Raw genomic sequence first — 26,197 nt, 5'->3', positions numbered from 1 at the left:
TGATCAAAGGAACTGTAGGGTAGATTTTGTTTTCCAATATGGTCATATATATACTCTTTATCAAGTCATGTCACAAATATCTTAAAAACCATAGGCCCATAGCCTTGGCAGCTAATTGGCGGAACTACACCACGGTTTACTGCAAGTTGCAAAACCTGAGTCATTGAGTATGGATAAAGCCACAAACGTTTACAGGATTATCCCCTAGTATGTATAGAACTAATTAAGTGTGAACCTTTACATAATTGATAATGTTCTTTGCTTTCGGGGTTGCTAAGGACTAGTAGATGTCAAGTTGTGCTTGATTGAAACAATCACAACACAAGTGGGAATTGTGGATAACTCTTTTCATTCAAATCAAAGCCACTGGGACCATTTATCGTGTGACATTAATCAGAACGACTAGTTGCATGATTCGCGATCAATTGAATAAGTTTTGGGCACGCTCTGGGGCATTAATCAACTCTGTCTATATCCAACTTCATGATTTTCTTGGTACAACCATAAAGAATAATGAGTGATAAATGAAAAGAGTAGGTACATAATTTTAACCAAACAGATGTAACCTCGTATTTTCCATGTTTTTTAAGTTGTGTTCAACTCTGTCACAAAAGTTGTCTGTAAAAAAAAAAACAAGTGCTAATCTAAAGATAGTGGTTATCCAGAACCTGGTAAATTAATTTTTCCAAAAAAATAGAAAATAGTAATTTATTAGAGTCTTGATTTTTTTTTAGAGATATTAGAGTCTTGATAAGTATGAAGTATCCCTAAAATGAATTAGTTTTTCCATCAATTAAATGTAAATTTATTACATTCTTAACATCTTGCGTGTAAATTATTTTGAAGTTTTCATTGAATGTAAATTTATTACATTCAAACATATTGCTTGTAAACATCTATCTATTTTTGAAATTTTGAAAACGATCAATTGAACGAACTTATTAATGCTTACCTTACTTTATACCTGTCACTTTTGAAGAAAATTTATTATCTGTCAGTATTGAAAAAATATATATTTCTATATATATTATTTTAAAACTTCAAAATATTATTATCATTTTCTCAATAATACCCACAAAAAAGAGAGAAAAACAATGATATATAAAATGTCAAAATAATAAACAAAAGAGATAAATAACATACTAAAAATATTACAAATAATCTTAATATAAATGTGGAAATTAATATTTTGAGTAAATTACACTAATGACCTTCTGATTTACTCATATTACACTCATCACCCCTCTTATTTTGTAAATTACTTCTACCTCCTTCATGTAACGGTGTCAGGTAACGTTTAACATTTAAAGTTGAATGACGGATATGTCCTTGTCTACTTTTGCAAACTCAAAATTGCCCCTCGCTTACACCTGTAACAAAACCACCGAATCCTGAAGGGTTTTCAAAACGGATTCTGGGTTTCCAAGGGTGTGTGCCTCAGCCGCAGTGTGACCTTTTTGATCGAGTTTGTGTCCCGCCACAATGCCCGCAACGCCGCGGACCAGATGCACCGCAAGGTCCTCAACGGCAGGATCTCACCGCCACCATCGTCGCCGATAACGGCTGCGCCTCCGAGTTCATCCGCAAGCGCATCGACAACAACACGGTGCTTCAAGTGCTCCAATTACGTCAAAATGCATACAATGAAATTGATGCTGCATAATTTTTCATGACTTTATGATCATTGATTAGATTATCAAAACGTGTTTCTTTTTCTAAAGATATTGTGTTGCATGTTCTAGCTATGAGTTAGTTAATATGAATTTATCTGATACAACGGTGGCTTGATCGAAAGTTTTACCCTGTTGCTGCAAAAAAATAAAATTCAACATCTTGTTTGAGTTGAGAGGAAGAAGATGAAGAAATTTTGGAAATAATTTCATTAAAAGTCATGTGCAACTCACATGTTTGGTTTATGTTAATGAAATTCACGGTATTTAGGAGAGAGGAGTACCAATGTACAAAAGCTTAAAATTTTGGGGGATTTATGGAGGGAGAAAAAATGGAGGAGTGTCAAGTATAATTAGAAAAAACCACAGGATGTGTCAGTGTAATTAACTATTTTTTTTTCTTAATTTGTATACTGTAACCTTAACAACATATAAAAAGACAGCAAAGAAGTATTCAAATATTTATACTATATAAGTGAACAGTAAACATTTCTACGAAAACCAAATGAAACATACAAAAAGTCAAACCGGTGTGCTATCGCAGTAATGACATCTTGTTTTACTAATAGAACATTTACCTTTTGATAGAAAACTTGATACTAAACATTCATTTTTTACACTAAACAGTAACCTGCAAGTTGAAAGACTCAAGCGAGTATAGCTGAAATGAAACATTTAATTCCTTTTATTACCTAAATACTTATTCATTTTGAAGACTAAATTCGATGTTAGTTTTGAGAAGGCCAAATCATTTAACAAATTATAGCTTTCCTCAAAATTAACCTGTACATACAATTATTAACTGATACAAAATTGGATATATACCAGCTTGTTGTTAACTGTGTGCCTGACAATGTTGATTTCACTGACTGAAAACTATGTGATCAACAAACATTGCGATTAGCAGGTGACTGTAGGGGAAGAAGATTTTTCTTTCCAAGATATACAGGTCACTTATCACCATTCACCAAGTTCTTACTAGCCCAGGTGCCCAACTTTTCCAATCTAACCTTCCAATAGACTTATTTCTTAAGCTGACAATATCTTTCAATTCAAAAACCTTCTTCAGGTAATAGTTCCCTTGTTTAGCTGAAGGTTCAGGTTTAGTGTTCTCTACAGATAACTTTTCTTCTTTTTCTTCTCCAATTGCTACTACAGCAGCTTGGGGGATTTGTTCATCCTGAGGAACAATCTCATTAATAATGCTTCCAAGAGACTCAACCACCTCGCTCATTTTTGGACGGGACTTTGGCTGCTTCATGATGCACTTGTTTGCTAGAATTGCAAGTTTATGAGCTGATTTGATGCAGTATTGTCCCTCAAGTCGGGGGTCTACAATACGATAGAACTTCCTAGGATCAGAAACATAAGGTCTTACCCATTCCAAAAGCTTTTGCTCATTTTTTGGTAGGTTTCTCTCTACAGCTCTCCTCCCAGTGATAAGCTCATAAAGAACTACACCAAAGCTCCACACATCACTCTTAGCAGTTAGCTTACCAGTCTGAACATACTCAGGTGCAGCATAACCTATGGTGCCGACAACCTTTGAGAAGAAATAAGTCATTTATTTTGCATGACAGCAAAATATCAGGAACAAAACGAAGATTCAGACTTCAGATTATCATTGTAACTTTTTATAAATTAGATTCATTCACATTGAATATGGTAAAATATAGTTAATTTACTCAATATAAGCTGCCAGCAGGCACACTATTCTGATGTTACTACTATGATGCAATATTGTCAATATAATGAGTTTTCTCAAGAGTATAGACAAATTCTTACTGCTGTTGAAACATAGCCAGACCCTTCTGAGGGTCCTTGCCTAGCCAGTCCAAAATCAGAAAGCTTTGCATTGAAATTCTCGTCCAGCAAGATGTTGGATGTCTTAAAATCCCGAAATATTAGCTACACCAGTAAGAATGGCAATCATTAATAATGTGTTTCCACAAAAATTCTCAATGAATTTTAGCAGATGTGAAATGCTGTAAAAGATATTCACAGTACAAACCATCCACAACCACAACCATAAAAACGAATTAAGTCATGCCAAAACCATATGGAACCTATTCTATCAACCATTATTAAACCTAAAAAAGCCAAATAGGAATGTCCAAGTCACAAATTTCTTGAATCTTGACCACCCTTATATTTCTAATTCAACCTAAAGCCAAACAAAGAAAAAAATCAATCCTTAACATTTGCTTTACCAACAAAAAGTTCACAAACAGCACTTCAAATTAAAACTCATTAATTGAATATCCTGAATCCTGATCAATGATTTGCTGCCCAGTTTGGTTGCACATTTGGTACACCCAGATGCAAATTTCCCCACCTAATAATTGTACCTTTGCTCTTGCTACGTTCTCGTTTAATTCCGCATCTAAACCATCTCTCAAACTTAATTCTACACATGAAACAACTTGTATTCACTTCAACAATAATAATGTACCGCAGAGGCTCCTTGGTTCGCGAAGGTGCGAGGGAGGATAATTGTACGCAACCTTTCTTCTGCATATGTAAAGAGACTGTTTTCAGACTCAACTAGTTACCAAGTCGCAACTTCACCGTTGTATGAGGGCTCACCTTCTATTTATGACAAAAACTCTCTTCCATAAAGATACCCATCCAATTGACATTTAACCAAAATCAAGCATGCAAATGTTTTAACCACAAAAAAAGACCCACATGTTTTCTTTTGAAATCAAATCACATAAATGACCACATAGACAAAACCTAAATAACCTGACTAATACACACACGACAAAGGCAAAGAAAGAAACAATCCATGACAAACACTGTACCTGAAAATCCATTTCCTCATGAAGATACGCCAAACCCCTCGCCGCATCCTGCGCGATCCTCAACCTGGTTCCCCAAGGGATTATCGTCGATGGCACTCTTGCAAGGAGATGATCCTCCAAGCTCTTATTCGGCATAAACTCGTAAACCAAAAGCCTCTGAATCCCTCTCTCATCGTCTTCGGCACAGTACCCAACCAACTTCACCAAATTAGGGTGCTTCATGACACCTAACAGGTTCACCTCGTTGATCCACTCCTTGTGCCCTTGGTGGCCGTTGCGGTTCAGCTGCTTGATCGCGACGTCGTTTTGGTCGAGGAAGCCGCGGTAGACGGAGCCGAAGCCTCCCTCGCCGACGAGGAGGGCGCGGCTGAAGGCGCGCGTGGCGGATTTCAGGTCGGAGAAGGAGAAGAGACGGAGATCGTTGGCGCGGCGCTGCGCCAGGAAGTGGTGGAAGTCCACCGTGTCGGAGAACTCCGTCGACTCGGAGTCGAAGTGGGAGCGGCTGCTGCTGCGCGTGTCCATCAGGCTCAGCGAACGAGCCCACGACACGCGCGAGGTGGAGCCGCCGCGCGAACTCGCCGCCGCTCCTCCCCCCACGGAATCCTCGTCTTCTCCGTTTGAGAAATAGAAACACTTCATTTTTATCAGAAGAAGAACATTCCACACAGTAAAATTGCCACTCAATGTTTCATTGTTTTGTTTCAGAATTAGACAGAGGAAGAGAGAAAAATATTAGTAAGAAGAAGAAGATCGATAAAATACAATGCTTTTTCTCCCCCTTATTATTTCGGTTTGTTTGGTTTTATGTTTTACTACCTCTATCGTCATTAAATTTTATACTTAATTTATTACATTAAATTAAATTGGTCAATTTGATGACATAAAAAAACTGTAAATTCAGTAAAAAAAAAAAACTGTAAGAAACGTAACATTAAGAGAAAATGGATCCCCACTAGTGGTCGAAAATAAGTAAAAATCTGGCAAAAAAAAAATATTTTCTATTTATATCCAATTATTTGGTTAAAACGTAATATATTTATTATATTGTCAATATTAATATTATTTGTATGAAAAAACTGACAAAAATAATGAATGTAGTGTAATAGAAATAGTATTTCAAAAGAGTAAAGTGAAACTGTTTATCAAATTGAAATTGAAAAATAATAGATAAAATGTATTTTAATATGATATAATATTAGTTTTAGGAACACTAAATTTAAGTTTTTAAATAAACTTTTAAGGTTAAGTCTTACAAATGAAAAAAAAATATGAAAAAGTAAAATTTCATTAAGTATGATCAATCAAATTTTTTAAGGAATACTACTGATAACGGACAAAATTAGGAAATATTTCATATTTATATTTATTATGTGGTAAAAAAAATCATAATAAAGTAATAAGAAAATGATACGTTTTGGGTAAACCAATGATACGTTGTGGAAGAATAAGAAAGAAAACGAAATGATAACAAAAGGAGAGTATATTATACGAGAAGTGCCATTTGTTTTTTGTTTTTCTTTGTTTCCTTATAGACTAAGAATCGAAAACTTTAATGTTATTTCACAAATATATTCCATTTTAAATTTTAAGACGGTCAATTTTGGTTGTGAAAATATTTAAATTTATACAATTTTAATTCAGGACTTAATCTTGCAAAACATTATTTATTTAAATCTTTTAAACATATTTTTAATAAATGGGTGAATAACGTTTTATAAAATTGCAGGAAAAAAAACGTTTTATAAAATTAAGACTAAAGACTTTTTTTAGCTTAAAGACTTCTATTCATAAAATTAGAGTGTTTATATTAGAAAATCTTCTCTACATACAAATTAAAACAACTATCTCATATGCTATTTTTCAATAAAAATATTTTAGGTACTTTTCTTTAACAATGCTATTTTTATAATAAAAAAATCAAGAAATCAAAGTGACAACTTTATACTAAATCTTTTAGTTTTTCGTATGCAAATCTTTAAAATCAAGAAATAGATTAAAAATAAAATGAGAACTTTATAATTAAAAAGTGAAACAAAGAATGCAATTAAAAGTATACATGTTTGCTCTTAAAAAATATTAAATTATAATTTTTATTTTTCTAATTTTTTAAATTTATGATTTTGGTTCATTTAGATTTTAATGATAATATTTGATTCTCTTAATCTTGTAAATTAATTATTTTGGTCTCTTGATAAATTATTAACAAATAATTGTGATTAATTTAATTATTAAGTTAATGATAAATTAATCAAAACTGTTAATTATTAAAAATTATTGATCCTAATTTTTAATAACATTGTGTTCCTCATTTTTTTTTTTACAAAAAATATCTTTTACCTTCATTGTGGCATACTACTTCATTGATAATAATATCATATTAAGAATAATAGTCTTTTATTAAAGTTTTTTAATGATTAATAATTTTTATTTAATTTATAATTGATTTAATATCTCTAATAATCAATTATTAGTTAATAATATATAAGAACCAAAATCGTAAATTTATAAAACTAGAATGACCAAATATTATAATTAAAAATCAAAGAGACAAAAATAATAAATTTGGAAAACTAGAAGAAACAAAATTATAATTTAGTAAAAAAAAGTATACATGTCCTTGAGAGAGGGAGAATAAAATAAACTATAATTACAAGAGAGGACAAAAAAATAAGGGAAATTTTCGTTTAAATTTAAAATATATGTATTTACTTACTTATTATTTTTTAAAAAATATTAAAAAGGTAGAAAAATGTTATTTCTACGATAATTTATACAATTAAGAGAGAAACCAAAAGGAGAAAGAAATCTATTTTAAAAAAATATGAAACACAATAAATGAAGTGAGAGAGAAAATTAATATTGTATAACTTTTTTTATCAAAATATTCTATAAATTATTGCATGACGAATACCATGTCTGAAAGTTGTTCATAACTACTTTCTCTCCCTAATAAAAAAAAATATTTTTAAAAAATATTTGTTAATAAATTAATGAATAAGGAATTGTATTTAAGATGTGAAAATTATAATTATTAATTTCTTAGAATCACATGTAAAAGGTAGAAAATCATATTCAAATCTAAAATTGAATATTTAGTTTTGGTTTATTATTTTTTAGCCTCTAATTTTTTGGATATTTTTTGTCCTTGAATTTTTTTTTACCGATCAACATTTCTTATTTTTTTTTCCCCATTATTACTGTTAGTCTCTTAACATTTTTTTATCTATGATGGAAAAAAAATAATCACTAAAAATAAAATTCCTAAAAGTGGAAGGGAGTGTATTAAATTAGGTTTTTAAAAGATTATTTTAACATAAAGATGTCTTGTGGATTTTAAAGATTATGTAAAAATATTATGATTTGTCATATTTTTTTATAAGATTTTTATGATAGTTTAAATTTGAGTGAATTTATATCATAACAATTTAAAGGATATAAAAAGACTTTATAAATTTATAAGATTTGAAAGGATTATGTGATTTTTTAAAAATATATACAAAATTATAAGAATTAGTGAAAAAATAATAAGAAATGATAAAATTTGGATAAAAAAATAAAATTAATATATATTTTTTTAAAATCATTTAATAACTAAATTGATTCTAGTTTTATGTCCTCATATATTAACATTTTTTGTAATAATATTTTCTCATTCTCACCTTTAAATTTAAGCAATGGATTAAAATTATAAGTTGATTTTCTCTTTTTTTAATTATTATAATTATTTCATGATAAATCTAATGACATGTTTAAACGAGATAGGAAAGAATGGTGAAGGTAAAAAATTTATAAAATGATTAATAAGTTATGTTGATAACAAAGTTAAGGGTGACAGTTACAAAAATAATGTGTTGAGTAAGTGATGAACATAATTTAAAGAAAAAATGATTAATTTTAACACATAAGACAAATATTAATTTAAAAATTAAACGAAAAAATGTATAAGAGAGAAGTATATTTAACATTTTGTTATTTCAAATTAATAAGAGAAAGATATATGACATACACATATTTAATAATATTAAAGAGAGAAGAAAAAAGTATGTGTAACGAGATGAAGAAAGGTTGACAATCAATATAAAAAAAAAATGTAACAAGATCTTGAGGGTCTGAGTCATATTGCTTGATAGATATTTTATATTAAAAATTTGATGAAATCTATCTTTAAAAATAATTCATCAAAATTTATATATTTTTTAATACAAAAAGACTTTTTTATAACTTATAAAAAATCCTAATTAAATATTATCAAATTTTGTTATCTCGTTAAAAAATTTTAAAAATCTTAATTAAATATTACAAAATTTATTTATATCATTTAAAAATTCCAATTGAATATCATAAAAGAAATTATAAAAAAAGTCTTTTAAAATTTGATGAAATTTTAATTGAATACATCCTCTCAAGACTTAAAAAAGATATATATATATTTTTTTGGGTAGAACGTATTTTATTTGTCATCACCGTGAACTGTGGCTGCTGTCCATGCGATTGGTGTGATTGTGACTGCGGAGCCTTCAGATTTAATTCAACAATAATTATCTTCAGCACCAGACACCATTGTGGGGTCCATATGATGGAATAGCTCAAATGAGTGTTGCGAAATTTTGCACATATTTTGCCTTTCTTGACGCCGTCTTCCCTTAGATGACACCTTTTTTTCTTTAAGTATGAAATTTCAGTTGGGGTACTTTTACTTATAAGCTATTATTTTGAATAATTTATAATCAAATTTCCCTTAAAATAATTCAGCTAGAAAATTTGGTTTGAAGATCGAAGAAAATCAAACGTATGCTAACGAACAAGACTTTTCCTGACCTTATTTCTAATAGTAAAAATAGAAATACAATAAATGTATTGACTTTTGAAATTTGTTACACAATTAAAAGCATGAGAGTTTATCGAAAATAGTTTATTTTCCATTAAAGCAATTCTATGTGTCAATCAAGTTTTTTTAAAAATAAAATATGTATCTTATGTAAGAAACTGTTTTTTAACAATATAAAATAATATTTTTTGAAGTAAAAATAAAAAAAAAATATAAAAGTGTAAATTTTTTGAAATTTTCTAGAATTTTTATTTTAAATAAAATTGTGCATAAATTTTTTATAATAATATAACACTATTAAAAAAAATAATGTAAAAACTATAAAAAAAAAAGTTAAAAAACTTAATAGGAAATTTTCATTAAAAATATTGAAATGATGATAAAGACATAAGAGCTAACTTTTCTTTTTAGAAAAAAGAAAACTGCAAGAGTCCCATGGTCTTAAAGTAATATAAAAATATAAGCCGCCATGCGAAACTACAGGAGGAACAAAATAAAAGTCTAATTAGGTGTTCTCTCTTGAATAACTATTTTTTGGGGTTTTTATTTAGGTAAGTTTTTTATGGAGCACAATCGGCACAACAACGTGCAAATAAAAGCACACACCTTCATAAAAATCCTTAAGATTTTAATATACACACTGACATACACATATAATCACAAATATTCGAAGGTTAAACAAAGCATTATCTTTTTCGGTAATGGCTGCTGTATCTTTGATTAACTTCCCTCGTGGTTATTAATAAATATTTTTTTCTTGAAGCTTTAGCCCTTCTTTCTAAACAAAAAACAAAAGTGTTTATTTTCATGTGAGAGAAGAAAAAGAAAAGCAAAAAGTGAAAGTTGTCCCATATTAATACTTGTCAGATACTAGTACTTGCATTTTCTTAGGCTAAACTTGCATTTATCATTCGTGCCATGTTAGTTATTTGGCATTCCCTTCATTGATTATATCAATATGCAATGAATTCTCCTCAAAATTTTAATTCAGCATTTATTTACTTAAAGAATCAAAGGCATTATCCGAACGTATAGGTTATTCGATTCTTCATGTATGGACACAATAACCCCATCAATCATTATATAAAAATTTAACGCAACTAAGCCTTGTCATTACTAGTGACGCCAATATAATGATGTAAATAACTTAAACTTCAAGTGTACTACTGCTTACACTTTATTTCTACTTATTAATGGTCTCTCCAGACATAACATAGTGATGATATATAATAACTAGGCATGCATGGTGCCTGTCGGTTGTTTTTTCTCAAGTAAAATCTCTTCTTACATATGATAAACGGTGTTTATAATCTGAAATATTTCGTATTCATATAAATTCTTTAGTTTAAAGTTTTTTTAGTTGTGTTCCGAAAATAATGAAACTATACTTGACGAAAATATTTGGGGTTGTCGATAATGTTCTTCAAAAGGCTTTTACTCTCCTAAGGTATAATTTTGACATTTATTTAAAATTTTTGGTTAAGAACAATTATTTTTTGAGAGGCCCAATATTCAACAGCTGCATTCATGTTTTTGGCTATTTATACTCCCCCGTAGTTTTTGGTTAAAGACAAAATTTTTTATTCCGTAAGGCCCAATGGGGAATGCCAAAAGCCTAACACCCCTTTGCTGTTTGTGTTTTTGATTTTTTCAGTCCAGTCTTGTTTGCCTATAATTTTTGTCATTACATTCTAGGCCTGTTTATCATATTAAATTTTGTTCTTGCTGTGAATTTTTAACGAGTTGGAGAAATACGAGAATATATTTCTAGTCTGTTGACTCGGCTCTTTGTGAGGGCATAGTTTTAGAGGCAAATGATTGATATGTTTTCAAATTTTTTACCCAATAAAAAGGTATTTCTTCATCCATAATTCGTCTCCAATATTTTGGTTCTGTTTTCCCATCGAGATTACACAAATGCTTTGCCAACTCACCATACATTGATGCCAAGATGTGAAAAACGGGCTGGGTTGAGGTGGATTTCATATGGGCTACATTTTGTTGGTCTAGTCTGACTTGTAGGCCCAATGTGCCGAAATAAATCAACCCATTTTGTGTCTGAATTTATATACATTTTAAAAAATAATACTTGGCATTTGAATCCTATACTTCCTTATTTGAATCCTGCACCTCCTATTGTATTCTGGAATGTTCATTGTAAAAATGTTTTTATATTCGGCAATGAAAAACTTTACGGAATACAATAAAAGATACATGATTCGATAGTGATAATGCAAGAAAAAAATGACATAATACTGAGTTAACAATTCATGGACTCACTTGACCTTGTAGCCCATCAAGTAGCAGCCAATTAGCCCAATTCTTTTTACACCTTATATTCAAGAGGCTGGTCCACCCAATTAAAATAATTTTTAACAGCTCTACGACAAAAAAAAAAAAATGCTAACGGAGTTACATGACAATTGACGATAGATAATAAAATATAAAAGAATTATTTGTACAGAAGTTAAAACTTTATTTTTTTTTTAAGTATAAGATCAAAACAATAAAGTTGGAACAAGTAGAGAGACCAAATAAATATTTTTTTTTACCGTTAAAGGAAATAGATTAAAGCGCGTAAAATTGTCTTGTAACGCAGTGCATGATTGTAAATAGTGATAGCCAATTTATTAAGAGTGCAATAATAATAAACCTACGATCACAGGGCCTTCATAATTTGTTTTGCATGTTCCAATTGTTTCTTAGGCACGCTTTTAAGTAATGATAACGACATTTGCAGGTTCTCTCTTATGAAAATGTTTTTAATTATTTTTGTTCGTATATTTTTAATAATTATAAAAATGGTATCATTTTTTATTTTATATTTTAAAAAAATATTTAAAAATAAGATTTTTTATTTTATCTTAAAATAAATATATTAAAGCTACTAATAAGGCTGGTCAATATTTATATATATGTCTAAAGTGAATTTTCAAAAATTCGTCCAAAACAATAAGTTGAGTTTTAAAATAGAATATTTTTAAAACAATTAATTTAAGTTATTGTTAATGAGTGAAAAAAAACATATGTATTAACTACTATTAAATTAATATAATCTATCAAGTAATTTTTAGCTTTTTTTTTTCAAATATTGTTAATGAGTGAAAAAAAATATATGTTGAAGTTTAAAAGAAGATCTTAATCTGGTTTATCTTGTTTAGTTTAGTAATTAGTTGGTTGAATAATGTTTGAGTTGTTATAAATTCTGTTATATCTCTGATACCTGAATTTAATAGTAACATATACAACAAAATCTGCTTTACCTTTAGAACAAGTATAAAAGGAAATTGATGGACATGAGCTTTTGTGTTTGTGAGTGATGATTTTCCATGGAAAAGAATTTCATGAAGCAGTGGCACTAGTCCAGCTTTGGAATGCAGCAATGGGTATCCAAGGCCAACTTTTTGAGAGTAAGTAAGTAGGCATCGAAAGTTGTTTGGTCTGCAATATCCATCCATCATTTGAACAAAGTAAAGAGGTAGGATGGCACAAGTTGTAGGGCAACATAACTTACTTGTTTCGTCTCGACGTACGTGGCTGTTGGATAGCATTAACAATCAACCCCACCCATGTGCCTCTTTGCTTTCAAGCACAAATGCTATGATGTGACCCAATGGAAGAATTGGAAATATATTTTTATGATTATGTATTACATAAAGACAATAAATGATCAATTTCATTAGAGTATTTTGAATGTAAAAAAAAAAAATAGAAAAACATAAAAAGTTATAAATTAAAACCTTACTTTGAACATGTTTATAGACCAATTAAATAGATTATAAAATAACTGAAATGAATTGTGGAAATTGTTTGTCAAATTTGAAAATTTAACGTCGTGGCCATAATAATTCCAGATACTCAAATATGCAGATGACATGCGTTCTTTCCTTCAAATTCCTATCCACAATGTGGACCTTGATCTTAAATTTTTTTCGCTCTAGACTCATTTTAAGAAGCTTTCTGTTAAGAGGTCATAAAGGCCAATTTGCTCCACTTCCCTTTTAGTCCAGTACAGTTGCCACTGGAATTTAAGCCTACCTGCTTCAATTAATACCCTTCATTAATTATTTGTCAAGAAGTTGTTGCCATGGTTATCTTACGGTAACTCCAACGAGGTTTCTTCACTGAAATGAAATTATTTTTTATAGTTTCTTACCTATTTATGTGATAGGAAAAGTTTGTTAAAAGTAAGATTTGTATCTTCGGTAAAAAAATTATTTTTTTAACAATAAAAAATAATATTTATTTAACACAACAACATAGTAAAAATAAAAAATCATAAAAGTCTATAAATTTCTTATAATAACACTACCAGACCATGAAAAATACTAAGACAAAAAAATAACTTAAAAGCATTGAAGATGATGCTCTTAGTCAATTAGCATTTTATGACATGCTGTTTTGTTATAGGTTAATAAATAATATTATTTTTTATCACTAACTTGTTATTTCAATAATAAATGCTCTTTAGGGAGACTGCGGGATCTAATAATACTTACTCCTACTATAGTCTCTCTTTTGCTTTGACTCTGCTAATTAAATTTCGTTAAAGACATTACGTGATCCACTCATACCCTAAAAAAGGAAGAAAAAAAAACGGAAGAGAAAAGAAATCAACAAACGCATGTGAATGAAACAAACAAAACACTCATTTTTCAATTGTAGGGTTCTTTGTAAATTGCATTGGTTGGAATTCCCTAGAAGGCATTTTTCGATTTTGAGGGGATGCAAAAGCTACTCCTGGCCGCTTCAAGTTGAGTTGGACTCACGTTTTTTACTTGGACTCAAGTCTGATTTTTTTTTTTCAAACACCTTTAAAATTATAAAATCACGTTACTCTAAGCTAAGATTCACGACGTATGATTACAAACGTGGAACCAAACATACTCGGAGCAAACTTGATTTCAATCATCTACTTAAAGAGAACAATAATGTAGTTAAATTCATGGAGCAAATTGTAATATTAATATATATATATATATATATATAACACCATGATGATTCTACAATAAAAAGTACAAATTAGCTGCGGGCTACCATTTTACTTAAGCCACTTCAGCGTTCCCTAGAAATTCAAAATACTACAACTTCACGCACCCCAAGTATAATTATCAAACCCACCCAATCAGAAAAAGTAAAACCCAACAACATCTAAGTCACAATTAAAAAGTTGTCACTCACTATCCAGTCAAACGACCATGTCTAGTAATAAGTAAATAAATGGCGGGAACCAAAACAAAAAGGATCATGATAAAAAATATATATAAGTATGTCATTGATGTTGATGACATGGGTGATGATTATGATTAGGGTTTTTTTCAGACCCGGAAATTCTTTCCGGTGAAAGTTTGACCGAATTGCCAATTGGGTGGAGCGATGTTCCACGAGGTTGAGGTGCGGCGGTCGCTGCCGGTGACGCGGAAGGACAGGGCCTGGCCCACCAAAACCGCGTTTGACTGCCAGTTCTGACCCCAGTTTCGGCTCATTGGCATCCACCCGGTTCGGGTGCCCTTCACGTACGTGCGCACGATATCACCCGCACCCGCCACATTGCTAACCAGCACCAGGTTGAAGTAACGGAATCCGTTTACCGTGAACCTTATCCCTCCGTGCTTTCTGCATGGCACCCTGCGTAAATACCAACCAAAACCAGTCATTATTTTTTACCTTTCCTCACTCCTTCAAAAAGCAAACTACTACTTAACTACCCCACCACAATATCTAACTAACACAATTAATAAAGATACTTTAATTTTATTGTTTATAGTAGTAGTACTTTATACTCACTTAATTAACCTAAAGTTTTAAAACAAGGTTAAGTAGATGGACGCAATTAAGATAATAAATTTATTTGGTGTGTTGACGTACGTAACACCTTAGATATGAGAATGCAATAACACCATCGAAAGTGACTAGAAAGTAAAAATTAATAATAATAATAAAAATAATAAAAAAGGACTGCAATAACAGTAGCTGGGGAAGGATGAAATTAAGGAACATCCTAAATTGGTGAAGGTTGAGCGAAAGAAACCCCAAATTTAGTGACAAAAAAGAACCCTTACCCTTCCCCACCCTCCTCCACTGAATTGAATCAGACACAGCCCATGTCGAAGACTGTAGAAAGCATAATGTTACTCATAAACAAATCACCGTCACATTGGGTAAAAAGTAACACCAGCCGTATGGGAAATGAACAAACTAGTAAACTACCTAGGGAATTGTTAGGGTCAAGTTAGTAGTATTTTCCCTTCTTTTCCTTTCAGTTTCACACTGTGACCAGACGAGACCCCTACCAATTTTCGTACTTTAAACCCAAAAAGAACAAAAGAATCCATAAAATCACCTATGAGGAAAAAAAAAGAAAGTTACAAATCATTATTTTAATCTCTAAAATACTTCTTTTTCTCTTAAATTAAATAATCCGAGTTTAGTGGTTACACTATCATCAAATAAAAAATGTAAGTATCAACAAACTTAAACTTAATATATAATGATTTAAAATTAGTTGATAATATAAAACTGTTTTTACCACTATCACTGTATAATCCATAATTTATAGTTCTTTTCTCATAATTTATAATGTAATGTAATTATATAAATAGTTTCTAAAACATTTTTAAAGTTATATCATTTACAATCATCTTATCTAGTTAATTCAATAAAGATTATATTCATACATGTGATTTAAGAAAAAAAATATTCTATCAATTTAGTTCGTTCTAAATTAACTAATCATAAAATGTGTATAAAATGAATGTGTTAAAAAGAGTAGGTTTGCTTCTCTTGTTCAAAAGAAAAGTAACGGAGGACTGACCGGCGATAGGCGACAGGGACGATTCCGGCGCGATATTCGGCGATTTTAAGGAACATGGGCATGGCGAGGTCGAAGTGAGGGCGAGGAGGGTTGCACCAGCCGCCATTGTCGTTAGGAAGAGCGAAGTTGGGAGGGCAAAAGTTGGTGGCGGTGATGAAGATGGAAGGACTGCCGGAGTGGCACCACTGCCTGTCGTTTGCGCACTTTATCTCAAAACACGCACCGCAGCTAAGCCCGCTGTTGAAGAGTGCCGTGCTCAATGCCGCCGTGTTCACACCGTACCCCTGGCTGTACAGGTTCCCATACCCACACGCTCCCCCTGTAAAATAAAACGTTGTTAAAATTAGCCACATTGTGAGTACATGGGTTGGTTGGTTGGTTAGTTAGTTAGTTGCAAACCCATGGTGCCGGAAGCGTCGGATCCTCCGTAGAAGGTGGCGTGAGCACTTTGCCATGCACCACCAGAGTAAATCCCCGGAATTCGAGCTTCAACTGCCCACGTTAAAGTGATAATGAAAGCAATGCAAAGCACATTGTTGGCAACAGCCATTGTTTTCTTCTTTCTCAGATGAGAGGCGATTGGTCACTGGGAGAGGGTGGAGTACTTATGGAGAGCAGATGGCGCTAGTGACAGCTTGCACTGCAGGGGTATTTTTGGAAATTTCTTTTTAACTTTTCTATCATTATTATATGCTGCTTTGCATATTTTATAACACATGTATTTTTCTTATACATTAATTTTTTTCTTAGATAAGAAATCACAAATTTTATCCAATTCATTGGATCAGAGATATTTTGTTGATGATAGGTGACTGTTTTTTATTCATTATACACGGTGAGAATGAAGACAGTTCTTTCTCTAAATAATTTCCCATAAATGAATACAATGGCATTTTACATCATGTCTAAAAAAAATTTCATACAATATATCTGTATTACTACCTGGCTACTTTTTTCTTGAACACGTATAGATCACCTTCCAATTGTATTCAGACATACTCGATTGCGTGTGGGCTTCACTCTCCACACCACTTTTTATTTTCTTTCTTATACTTATTTATTAAGAGAAGGATTATCTTTGCGTTATTTATTTTTTTCTTGTTTCGCACCCATAGTCTAGAATAATTATTATGGTGAAGAGCGGGTGTGTAATGGTAGGGTGAGGAAGATTTAATTGATTATTAATATAGTTTGGAGTTGTGAGGGTATTGGCATAGTAACAAGTCCCTGGATCCGTTGCAGTGAATGAATGATGAAGGAACAGAAACGACACAAATGGGATTGAGAATCCAACCCGTAATCATCGCTCCTTAAACACCGGTCCCAATTGACTTTAACTGTAACGTGGCCCACCGTAGACATCCACATTCTATAGCCCCTTTTACTTTCCTCTCTCTCGAGCCGCACCCACTAAACCACTACTCTTCACTCTTTAGTCTTTAGTACTGTTACCAATTACATACATGAAGCTTCATGCTTCGAACTTCAAACCACACCTTTTCTTACCACTGGATTGTAATTTACGCCTGTCTCTTCCTTCCTTCTCACATTCTTACATTTAACTTTACCTGCTCAAGCGGTTATATATTCCTTCACACTCAAACCTCTTTTAATTATATATATATATAAGACTCTTTTCATTAATTTATATTTTTTAAGTTGTTAATTTAATCAATTACATTAAATTGGTTGGTTATATAGCTTTTTTTTAATTCTTTTATTTTTCATCAAGAAATAATTAATGTTTAAAATAAAAATAATGTGACTAATTAAGGATATAATATAATAAAAATAATTAATGTATTAGAATTTTAGAAGAGTGTCTTCTTTTTTTTTTTTAGTTAAAAGAATGTGTTATAAAAAAAGACAAATAATAAAGTAAAAAAGATAGATAGAGGTATATAGTATATATTTTGCTGTTGCTGATTATTTTTCTTTACAAAAACTCTTCATTAACTTGAGCGAATTTGTTAATGCATTGGTAGGAGTATTTGAGAGATGCATAATAACAAAAAATGGATAAGTAAATTATTACATAAGTAAAACGTCAGTCTATAACTTTTGAAAAAAAAAAAAAAAAAATCGGAAAAGCAAATTAGCTGCATCGGATGCTCCAAATGCCAAAAGATGATTGAAGATCTATGACCAGCTTCCTGTTTGTCTTCTTTGTAGTGTTATGATTCATTATTTGAGGAGTCGTGCGAACCTTCTCATTTTTTGTCAAAATATGCCAAACAGGGTCACATGGAAAAGGAGGGAAAATTTTGGATTCTCGGCCAAACGAGTAAATTCGAAGTAAAGCTCAAGTTAAACCGAAAAAGCTCCACTTTGTCATGAAATGGTAGAAATTGCATTCTCAACATGCATGCATGTTACTCGCTTTTTATTGTGTACTGTAACACAAATAGTCAAGCATCCATATCATGAAGAGTGAAGATAATCCTTAGCTTTGATTAATATATATTAGATTATATATGCAACTATGCATGGTACGGCCAATCAACATATATAATAACACTGATCGATACAGTGTAAGTTGTAACTCTCTCAAACTGGACGAGAAAATAAACGTGGAACTTGAAACGGAAATTATAGACGACCTGTAGGAAGTAAATTAAAATGACTTGTGTGATAAATATGTTGATTTAGTATATTAGCATGGGAAGAGCCATTTGACTATGGCACTAAATGAAAATTGATCTGGGAGCTTGATCAGATTATATATAGTTAAATAGTAATTATAAGAGGTGTCTGAAATACGTATAATCTTGTTATATACTGAAATAGGACACGATTATTAAACCTAGTTATTAGCTTAAAATATAAGTTCTTTATTACGACATTGCCGTTAATACAAATTATTAGTACCGTTGAGTAATGACCCCGTGTGGGGGGAAAGGGGTCCATGCATATGCATGCCACACACTTGGATTTGCATTGTACATGTTCTCTTTTCATTCGGGACACGATTTATAGTTTGTAACCGAAAATTGGGGGCAATCATGCAGGGTCCAAAATTCAAATTGTATTAATGCAACCAACCATATTTAGGTTGGGTAGTCATGTGGAAATATGATTATGAAGGCGAAAAAATAATAAAAGGAAAGATTGCGTGCAGGGCATGGCGGGGTGGTGGGGTTGTGGCATAGTCCTAGTCCTAGTCCTATCCTTCCTAGCTTTTTTCGCCCCTCCAAGGCACCCCAATGCCATGTGCTTCCCACACAGGTCGGGTCTAGTGAAGACACCAAACAAATATCATACGCGTGGGCCAATGATGTTGCTCCACGTAACCTCTAATTTATGATTTGTCCCCACATACGTAACTTTATTATAAAAGCTGATAATGCATTAATCTAATTAAACAGTCAAACGATAAGTTCAAGAGATAATTAAATAATTAAGAATTGCACGTAATACAATATTACAGTTAGAATTCTAAGTTTACAAGATAAAACAAGGAGTCAAATTTGAGTTTTCTTTATCAAATAAATGTAAAACTTATCCTCACTAGTGCATTTTTCTTTTAATAAATTAAGGCAATAAAGGGGGGAGAAAAATCCCAACTTGGTTCACACCCCAAAAACCCAAATACGCCTCAAATAACATTAAACAGAAATGAGAAGAACAAGAACAAGCTTGGGGACAAAGCCAAAACCCAAGTGAAAAATTAACAAAACCTATAAGAAGGAAGATAAATTATGTTCCTAAGGAATTTCTGTCCTAAGAAAGCTAGGGATAGAGTGCCACCAAGTGTACTATCATGAGTCGAAGTGTCAAGCTTAGCAAGTTTATCTGCTAATGAGTTTCACTCTCTATAAACACGTGAGTAACAAAAAACTATATCTTTACAAAAAAATAACCATTTTTCCCATTTACCGTGGAGGCGCCAAGGGACCAGCAACGGGTTGCCAAAAGCCTGAATGATCAAAGATGATTCACATTCAATCCAAAGATTGTTCCAACCTCTGCACTTTGCCACTTCCAAGGCAATAATAACAACTTGCACCTCAACAAAAAAGAAAGTCGTTTGGACCCTATATAGGAGGAGAAGCAACCCAGAAAACCTTATGTGTGATCTTGAAAAATACCTCCAGCAGCAGCATGTCCAAGAGAACCTTTGGCTGATTCGTCCATATTACACTTAACAATGCCAACACGCGGGAGATGCCAAGAGACTTGCTTAATCCACTGCGCCTTCGGAGGGTGGATATCAATACCCACAAAATTAGAATAGAAAACTCCCTCATCGAGTTAGCAATGCAACCTTTAGATCTAGTGCTAGAAAGATAAACACCAAAAGAAATAAGATGGCAAGCGCTCTCAGATTGGTTCCTGCAAAATCAGATTGACCAGAAAGTATGGACAACAAGGGAAATAATAACATCCTTTGTTTGACTACTCCAAGATGATCCCAAGGATTGGACCACTGACATGGGCGAATCCAAAATAATAGGCCTTTGCAGAACAGATTGAAGCCAGGACCAAAATTTTTCTGCAAATGTGCAAGAGAGAAAAAGATGAAACGAAGACTCATTATATAGAGCATTTGCAAAGGTAACACCTAGACGCCATGATACACCCTCCTCTTTGCAATTGATCCTCTATCGACATTCTGTTTTGCAGCAGACGCCAAAGAATAAAAGACCTTGAAGGTGGAATTACAGTGGACCATACAGTCATATCAATTATAAGTAAAACGGCATCGCTTTATATAAGCTCTTGACTATAGAAAAACCAAATTAAATCAAATCCAGTCATCAATTTTTGAACATATTGGGTTCACATGCCATCCCGATTAGTTAATTAATTTGATCTTATTTTTAAAGTAAAAAAAGACCTTACATATGTGCTGTTGAATACCTGACTTTTTCCATTGCAGCACATGTGAGAGGTTAATATATATATATATATATATATATATATATATATATATATATTAAGTTTATTTAAATTACGTAAGCAAGTTATATGGTGAGTATATTTTAAGATAATTCTTACTTATAAATTACTAACGTGTTAAAAAAAAAATAGTGTGCATTAACAATTCTAAAAACATGACCAAAGTAGACTCACTTAATCTTTATTTTTAGGTAGAGTACATGCTTTATCAATTAAGTTAGATTTAATTAAGTTTTTTATACTCAGAATATAAATTGTTTTTTGATTACTATCTAACTAACATTCATATTTTTTCAATCAAGCATATGAAAAAAAATTCAGTTTCATTTAAGTACTTGTCGTTAATCGTCTTCCGTTAAGTGATGACGTAACAAACAGAATGTCACATCTTCGCGTCTTGTCACAAACACCCCATTATCACATCATCACATTCAATAATGTGGCTATGACATGACAGTGATTGGATGTGATGACGTGACACTCTATTTGTCATATCATCAATTAACGGAGGGAAATTAATAACAAAATGAAACTAATTTTTTTTCAAGTAGGTATTTGAAAAAAATGAATTTTTAGGTAGTAATCTGAAAACAATACATTTTTAAGGGATAAAAAATTTATTTAAACCAATCTGAAAAATAATTTTTTAGTTAACAAATGATAATGAGAAGTTTTATTAAATTAAATAATTTAATTTCAGATAAAATAATAAATGATAAATTTTATTATTTTATTGAAAATAAAAATAAAAATGATAATTGTAAATTTAAGTTATGTTTAAAAGCAATTTTTATGAGTCAATAAGAAAAAAATCTTTTCTCAAACACTTTTATTTGATCAAATATTTATAAACTTGTCAAAAAACTAAAAATTAATTAAAATAACTTGATAAACACATATGTAATTTACTTTTGCATAGGCTTAAGAAACTTTATCCTATTTATTTAATTTTTTAAGATAATTTCTCATTTAAAATAAGAAATACATTAAATTAATAAGATACTTTTTTATTGGTATGAATAAAAAAAATATTATTTAAAATTTACAATAACTCACCTATCAATTTATCATTTTTAATCAACTGAATTAGGTTAATAAGATAACATTAAAGGTGAAATTAAAGAGTTAAGATAGATATATTTAATATTTGGATAAAGTTAGAAGAGAACCCAACAAGATTAAAGTGTGATATATGTATTTTGGGAGCAGAAAATAGTGAAGGAAGGTAAAGGAAGACACAACATATTACATATGTACATTGACCATAGACCACAAAACACCAATTATATATTATTTAAATAAGTTTTTCATACTTGAAAAATAGATCATTTTTAGATTATTACCTTAAAATTCATTTTTTGTCAAATACCTACCTGAAAAAAATTCAGTTTCATTATACTACCTATCGTTAATCGTCTTTCAATAAATAATGATGTGACAGATAAAATGTCACGTTATCATACTTAATCACCACTTACACATCAGTGCCACACCATTGAAGATGATGACGTGACAATGAAATGTTTGCGACAAGGCGTAATGATGTGTCACTCCATCTGACATGTCATCACTTAATGTAAAACGACTAACGATAAATAGTAAAATAAAATTAAAAAATATTTCAGGTATTTGGTTAAAAAAATGTTAAATAGTAATCTAAAAATGACTTATTTAATTACATCATTAAATTAATAGGGCTAACGGATTTTACAAATAGGATTGGATACTTGAGAGTTTTGAATTTATAAAAATTGCTCAGAAGATCACCTTGCCCTTGTTTATCTATTGTGGCTTTACATATAAAATATTACATTCCTTCTTAACTTCACATATTGACTCAACTATAAAGTAAAAATATAGTATCAACTTCACATATTGACTCAATTATATGCTTTGAATATAGTTATACAAGTCACAGCCCCTAAAACCCCTCCCCCCCAAATATACAGTTTTTTTAGTGTTGTTTGTTTTCTTATCCAATAAAAAAATAAAGTTCTATATCAATAATCTATATAATCTTTTTTATGTAACCTTTTATCATGTAGATTCCAATTATAATTAAAACAAAAGACAGTACAAATTGTACCTAAAAAACAGTATTTAAAAATTATCCATAACGAATTTAGACAAGGAGTTCACTTAATTGTATCTATCTCTCCCATCCAATGTTGAGATCGAAAGCGGCTCGGGATGACCATTTCACATGCTCTTTTATCAGAGGAGAGGGAGGGATAACTGACTTGGCAACACTTTAAATGTTGTATGTGGTGGCTAGTGAGATGAAAGATAGGTACACACCATTAATGATTATTAGGGAAGATATAAAGTTGGTTGAATTATTAAGAAGAATTAGAAAAATGAAAAAATCACATGTTCGATCATTCAAACTAAAAAATGTTCATTAGCAACTGACATGTGGAATGCGAAATCCATTGCAATGTGGTCCATGTGTACAATGTGCCCCCCCAAAAGATTGAGTTTGTGAATTCATTCATTCCCATCCTTATCTATGATATTCCTTCCATGTGATGATTCACTATAAAATAAAACAAGGCTATCAAAGCATCTTAACTCGTCCAAATTTGAGAGGTTTGGTTAAGACCCAAGAATGATAACGGAATGGGTTGGTATCAATGTCACACTCAACTAAATTTTGAGATTTTAGTCGAGGGAACTTTCCGAACCAACGGTTCAGCGATTTAGAAAGAAAGACCAGTTAAAACTCAAAAGTTTGTGTAAGGGTAGGGACCCCAGGGAAAATACAATGGAACGCCACATTATTGGCCTGTTCTTTACTTGGGATACAATAGACTACCTGAGAAGACTGTTATTCAAGAACAAAGTTATTTCTTGGAAATTAATGGCAAAGGACTGGGGGAGACACAGGACAGACCATGGGGGCTCAACCCATTTTGTCTAACAAAAATGTTATTTCTCTACTCCTAATTTTTTTAATACTCATGTCATGTCCTACACTGCACTTTTTATTTTAATGGGAAAATAAATGGGAGAGAAAAAGTAATACTACATTCTCCACTCTGTCTCTCTTTTTGTTAATATAAATTATATGTATAATAAAATTTACAAAATAAAGTGTGCAATTTATAATGTTGTGGAAACAGTCATGTTATCAGCCATATGGACAAAACTTTGCGCGTTTTCTCACTGTCCCATTATGACCAGGTTGAAATTATACGCCCTTAAAGAAAACGTAGAAACGTGAATACTATAAATTTAATAGTAATACTATCAAAAGAATATAACATTTAATATCATTAACATATATTTACCCTATTTTTTATGGCAATATTTTTTTTCTTAATATGGATCATGTTTGAAATTCATTCTTATAATGGTAATTGGTAAGGAATATGGAGGTGTTGCTAAAACTGTACAGCACAAGATACACAAAATTAATGTTGGACACTAAGACTATATTTGTGCGTTTTTTTGGAATGACGGGAATGGAAAGATGAACAATATTAGGGAAGAAAGGTTCAAAATTTTGTCGCGTATTTTTGCATTTTTATGGGGGGTTTAACCCCAAAAATCTTAAGAAGAAAGTATTTAATTATGGGACGAAGTGAAGTATAAAAAGGAGATTGACACGTAGGTATATATGAGATTTATTTGAACTTAATTTTAGGTTAATAAATAACAAATTTTAACTTTATGAAGAAAAAAACTTACTAAATTGTAGGATATATTCTAAATAATTTATATTTATAAAAATGAAAAATATATTTTAGTTTTTTTTATTATTTGAGAAAATTCATATCTAGAAATATACAATGGGAATCTATGCCATATCACAGAAGTACCGAAGTGGCATGCATGTAATCATCATAAGCCTTATCCTGTTTTCAACGTTGAGATATTTTATTATTATTTTTTAATTATATTATTAATATAAAATATTTATTAATTTTATCAACAATTAATTTTTATCAATAAATTTGATTAATTACTTTTACTAAGATTTTTTTAAGTATATTTTACTTAAGAATATTAAATTTTATCATTCTAATCAACGACTTATTAATATAATTTTATTATATAATTTAAAATCTTAAATCCTATATTAAATGGACCGGGAATTGTGCTTGTTTGCTCGATAAAAAAGCAGTCTTTTGAAGCAAGCATCCATCGTAATTTCATATATCTCAAAAGCTTTGTTCTAATCCGATGGCATGGAAACACCATCACACTTTGAGGGAACCCTGAGATTAGGGAGCAATTTCCTTCTTTGTAGTATTCCTATTCTCAAACATATGAAGTACCACCCAATATCATACATAAAAAAAGAAGAAAAAAAATTGAAGTATATATCTACAACTGCCACCACGAAACATCTCAAAGGCTAATAATTCAGGTGATGAGAACATAACAGCTCTTCAATATATCACATAAATTAACAACTGTTACAACTGAATTACTGGTAAAAAAAATCGAAGTGGGACCACTGAATCTTTGTCTGAAAGGGAAAAGTAGATACTCTTGTTCCTTTTCAGGACTAATGTCTTCGGCTTTTTTTATCAAATGTGGGTAAATCTTTTTTTTTTCTTTTTTCATTTGGAGTAGATTTTAAATTATAATAAAAAATCGAGTAAGTCGTAGATATTATATTTCTTAAGTTAAAAGTCCTAAAAAATTTTAGGACTTTAGTTTCATTTTTTTTCTCCTATTTTAAGGTTGTATATGTTTTATTAGGACTTTAAAGTTGTAAGTTTATTTTTTTTATATTTTTTAACTTTGAAGTCATATTTTTTTATTTTTAAAGTATTTTGTTTTGGGATTTTTTATAACATTTTATTTTTTTTGTTTTCCTTTCAATTTTTTTTTAAAATTATAAATAATTTTATTTATTTGATTATTAAATAAATATTTTTAATTTTATATGTTATTAGTTTTATTTAATATCTTGTATATATTTTTTATATGATTTTATTTAATACGTTTTATATATTTTTAATATTTTTTTTATTTAAAATATTTTATACAATTTTTAAATATTGTTTTATTTAATATATTTTGTATATTTAAAATTTAGATAATTTTTTAATAATTTTATTGAATTTTATTTATTTTGTAAATGAAATCAATAATATAAAATACTTAAATTCTAAAAAACTAAAATTTTAAAACACTTTAATTTAAAAATTTAAGACATTTAAATAAAAAT

At 30.5% G+C, this 26,197-nt stretch overlaps 2 protein-coding genes across 2 annotated transcripts; both read right to left on the bottom strand.

Annotated features, from left to right (window-relative positions):
- Positions 1-2,634: 2,634 nt before the first annotated feature.
- Positions 2,635-5,113, bottom strand: LOC100305425 (protein kinase). Its single transcript, NM_001248281.1, has 3 exons — positions 4,475-5,113; positions 3,456-3,578; positions 2,635-3,213 (listed from the first exon to the last, which is right to left on the bottom strand). Exons 1-3 carry the CDS (start codon positions 5,111-5,113, stop codon positions 2,635-2,637), a joined length of 1,341 nt encoding a protein of 446 aa, NP_001235210.1.
- A 9,123-nt stretch (positions 5,114-14,236) lies between these two features.
- EXPA5C (expansin A5c) lies at positions 14,237-16,682 on the bottom strand. The gene is made up of 3 exons (NM_001367346.1): positions 16,516-16,682; positions 16,117-16,435; positions 14,237-14,930 (listed from the first exon to the last, which is right to left on the bottom strand). The coding sequence occupies exons 1-3, from the start codon at positions 16,664-16,666 to the stop codon at positions 14,621-14,623; spliced, it is 780 nt and encodes a 259-aa protein (NP_001354275.1). The 5' UTR covers positions 16,667-16,682; the 3' UTR covers positions 14,237-14,620.
- Positions 16,683-26,197: the final 9,515 nt, after the last annotated feature.

The sequence above is a fragment of the Glycine max genome, chromosome 11, assembly GCF_000004515.6.
Source record: "Glycine max cultivar Williams 82 chromosome 11, Glycine_max_v4.0, whole genome shotgun sequence".
Taxonomy (NCBI): domain Eukaryota; kingdom Viridiplantae; phylum Streptophyta; class Magnoliopsida; order Fabales; family Fabaceae; genus Glycine; species Glycine max.
The sequence above is the reverse complement of the archived record's forward strand: the minus strand, read 5'-3'. Positions and strand labels throughout refer to the sequence as shown.